This window comes from Pteropus alecto, unplaced genomic scaffold (assembly GCF_000325575.1).
Source record: "Pteropus alecto unplaced genomic scaffold, ASM32557v1 scaffold86, whole genome shotgun sequence".
Lineage (NCBI taxonomy): Eukaryota > Metazoa > Chordata > Mammalia > Chiroptera > Pteropodidae > Pteropus > Pteropus alecto.
In genome coordinates, this window is record NW_006442109.1 from 14,879,587 (window position 1) to 14,883,952 (window position 4,366).

Below are 4,366 nucleotides of genomic sequence, written 5' to 3' on the forward strand. Positions count from 1 at the left end.
AACTTAGTTCCCCTAAGCTTCTGAAGAGTAAGACTATTAAGTTTATCTTGCATCCTATTTGTTAAGTGAATAAATGAATCCATTCTTAGTATAACTAAGAGAGAAAAAAGTTTCAAGGAAAAAATGATATCTCTTGAGAAGAGAAATGGTAATTGCTCTTTTAATGCCTTGGTCATTTCCGTTTGTTTTCTTTTTTTCTTTACTGTATATGTCACCAATGCTACAAGAATGTGCTTCAATTCATTTAAAATAATAATTTTTTTGTGACACCTTGGAAATTAAGTCATTGTTCTTCCTGGAGAGGGACAAAATCTGAGCGAGTTGATAATTGCCTTTGTCTTTATTTGTAATCTTTTAGAAAACAAATACATGAGTTTTTCATTTAATAATCATTATGAATTCTTGATAACATCTGGTTACTTAATTTGAAAACTGTGTAGCTATGAAGATTAATAATGGACCTTAACTGGATGTAAATTCAGACTTATATAGGATCCGTATTAATCTCAGTCAACCCTTTCAAGCAAATGCCATATTTTGGGGACAAGGAAATTGAAATGTACCAAGGAGCGGTAAGTTACATGCCACATATATTGCTGTCATGGTTTGGGCTTTTTTAAAGCATGTTTAAGTTTTCTCAATGTTGGCAATACATTTGCATTTCCTCGTTATGAATTATTGGGGAAGCTCAAGTAGATGACATTGTTTGATTTTTAATGATGTGCTGCTCTTTAGATGCAACTTTAAAAAACAGAGGGCTGTCTAATATTGGAACATTATATACAAAATTAGTTAAATGGGATGTAGGACCTACAGCTTAGGGGATCATCCTCTTCCACACATGCCACAAAATTCTAAGGACTAAAAAAATCAGTAATGGGTAAAAAGTAAATAGAGCAGTGGGAATCATTCTGTCTGAATCAGAACCTTCCTTAAGCTGTGGCAATAACTGGAACGTGAAAAATGAATCTTTTAATACCTCATTTATTAATGTGGCTCTGGTCCCTATTCAGACACAGCTCCGTAGCCATTTCAGTTGTGTGATAAAAGTAGAAACTCTAATCTTAATTAATGTATTTCATTGCGTGGTTCATCACTTCCCCAGGCCTCCCCATCTCTGCATCTTTTTCCCTTCGCTCTTTCCTTTGCAGCAGAAGCACAAGAGCATTCATTAATCCTGACCCCTGGAAAACAAACAAAAGAGAGCCCACACAAATTCATCAGTTGAAGTGGAAGGCAATTTACCCAGAGCAAGAGCCCACCCCATTGTTGCCAGATGAATGGTGCTGGTCGCTAGAGCCGAAGGAGGCTGCCACGCGAAAGACCTTTGATAATGCTGCCTTTATGGGAGCCCAGCACAAGGGGAACACTGTCAGCGGAGGCTGGGTCCTGCCCCGGCACCCTGATCAGTGGGGCCAGGGCAGCAGGCTCGGAGCCGGCTTGGCATTCTCAGAGACAGCCAAGGCGGGGGTGGGTACAAGGGCTGTGCTTTCGTATTTCTTTCCAGTTCTCTGAAAAAATGATTGCTACATGGGTCCGTTTCAGAGCGTTCATTTTTCGAAGAGTTCTCTTTAAAGAAATGCCCCTAGAATTGTAAAAATTTATAGTTATTTTTAACTGCTAATGGGAACAGAGTGTTGTAAAATTCGTATTTACTGAGTGCCAGGTTCTATGCTACGCTTGCGATAATAGCTTGGATAATAATAAAACAGCCCTGTGTGCTGGGTGTGTATTACTCTCCACCTCCATTTCACAGATGGGGAAACCGAAGCTCAGAGAGGTGAAGTACTTAAATCTATTGCGTGTTGGAGCTGAAGTTAGGTCCCAGTGACTTTCAGGGATTTCGGGGGAGGAAAAAAATCAGGTGGAAGAAATGCCTACCCTATAATTCTCTAGGGTAGCTCAGAGGTTCCATGAGACCATACATAGGAAACCAATTTGAAAAACAGTCACTTGCAAACATCAGATATAACGAGTTAATCGGCTTTAAAGCCGTGTTGGGCAGTGGCTTGCCCACACCTTTCTCTCCACTGCCCACAGCTTCCTCTCTACTCCATTTCCTTCCATTTTCCATCCTCTTATTTCTTATAATCTATTTCTCTGTTTTCAAGAGGTATTAAATATACCTGCATAAACAATTTAGGCCAGAGGCCATTTTAAGACTATATCCTAAGATCCCATTTATGCATCCTCTTCTGACTGTAAGGTGAAGGCAGAGACATATTATTATTCTTGTTCCTATTTAAAGCTGTTCAGTCGACCAGTCCCAGGAATAGCCTCTGACCTTCACTGGGCAGTTTCCCTTGTGAGCCTTTTGCTCACAACACAGAGGGAACCATGGGCTCTGGATACACCAGCGCTTTACATATGTGCAAGCATCCAAGCAGCCTCTTCTCATCCTGTCTCGTCACTTGACTTTGATCTGCCAGAACTTGCAACAAATGGCAATTTCTGGGCCAGGCCCCTTTTTCTATGGTAAGTCATTTTATAATAAATATCAAAGCTGGATTAGTAAATGATGCTGCACCTTTGCATATTTCTCCACCTTTTCGGATTACTTTCCCATCCATCATCTCAGTTACCCTGTGACGTTCGTAGCATGGGCATTATTATCCCAACTTTAGAGATGGGAGACCAGTGAAGGCAGACAGAGTTTAAATGTCTTCTCCCTCTGGATCTGGTGTTCCTTTCACTTTTTTATGTTAGATAGCCTTACATATAAGGGTTTTCTTTCTCCGTCTTTACACCACATGAAGTATTTTTCTTTTCAGTAATTTTTGAGGGAGGTGGGTGCCAAGAAATTGAAGAAAGCAGGTCTGAAGTTATCCTGATACAGTGAATTTATACTTATGCATAGCTAAGATATCCCATGAGACTGAAACACAAACCCAGGAGAATATCTTAGTGTGGTAGGATTTTTTTCCACCTATTGTGATGAAAGAAACTGGTCAAACCAGTTTATCACTTTAAAGATCCATATGGCTTGCCCTCTTCTTATGGAAAATTTTTAGTTTTTCTCCTCATTCATAGATAGTCATCTCTGACTTGCCTCTTAGGGAAAAAATGGAAGGAATTTAGAATTCTAGTAAAGTCAGATCCAGGTTTTTAGTAGCCGTCTCTTAAGACCTGTTGCCCAAGTATCTTTAGAAACATTTAACAATGGAATGTCATCTGCAGAGGCATGTTTGGGAAGAAGGGTGTGTGTTGGAGTATCTGAAGACGCGGGTCATGTCTGAAGGCTGAATCACACATGTGCCTACGGAATAGTCCAAATTCCATCTTCACTTTGTTAGGTGTAACTTCTCATGACCTAGGCAAGTCTATGAATTCTTGTATTATGTAACCTTTAAGATGTAATTATAGGCATTGAAACTATACAGTTATTTAGGCCAAGGCCAAGAAAAGAAATGTAATGTTGCTCTATCTGACCATGTTTTTTTTGTTTTTGTTTATTTGGTTTTTTTTTTGTTTGTTTTGCTTTTCTAGGCACAGTATGAAAACCCACCACATATCTATGCTCTCGCAGATAATATGTACAGAAACATGATCATTGACAGAGAAAACCAGTGTGTCATCATCAGGTATGGAAAAGAACCTTGTTAGATATAGAGGATGTGAGATCATGCTGTAATCAGAGATTCCAAGGAGAAGCAGTGCTTTTGCAATAGCTGCTGATGTCAGAGGGTGATTAATGTATCTGAGTAATAAGCACGCTGTCTGCGATGTCTTGGTTTATTTCATAATTCCAAATCATAAAAGCTTTGAGCTTCTGTGGGGTTGATGTTTGTACCCCTGTGGCTTAAGGCATTAAGTTCGAGGGCACATGGTGCTAGCCAGTTACTTCATTGATCATCATAGAGGCCCTGAACTAAAAATCGTAAAAACCTTCCCCTTCCATTTGATCATACTGTGGGTTTACTCTGAATTGGAGATCCTTTATGTCATAAGTTCCACTGTTTTGTCAGCTGAAGTCCTTCTCTCTAGGTCCCTTGCTTTTCTTTCTCTAATAATTTAGTTCACGTTTGAGCTTTTTTGGTGTCCTTTGTCATCTGCTTTTAATTTTCTATGGGCATTAGTGGTAAATGCCTGCATTAGGTGTTTGTAGCTGCATTTCAAAATCCTTTTAGCCTGATCCAGCTCCCAGTTTTTGCTGGGTTTAAGTGCTTTTACAATTTTGTTTACTATTATGAACATTTTCAAACATAGAGAAAATATAAGCATCCATATTCCCATCACTGAGAACTTGACAGTTAACATTTTGTCATGTTAGTATTCATCTTTTTTAGTTCTTTAAATTTTTATCTGAAGCATTTTTGAAAATTTTTGAAAATTTTTTTATTAGGGATATTTACAAACATACTCAAAA

General features: G+C 38.8%; 1 protein-coding gene across 1 annotated transcript in view; it reads left to right on the plus strand.

The window, feature by feature from the left end:
* MYO1E (myosin IE) overlaps positions 1 to 4,366 on the plus strand; it is a 175,609-nt gene that overhangs the window by 80,649 nt on the left and 90,594 nt on the right. Inside the window, exons 3-4 of the mRNA XM_006920310.3 lie at positions 483 to 572; positions 3,487 to 3,581. Of these exons, the coding sequence (XP_006920372.1) occupies positions 483 to 572; positions 3,487 to 3,581 (185 nt within the window). The remainder of the gene's footprint in view (positions 1 to 482; positions 573 to 3,486; positions 3,582 to 4,366) is intronic.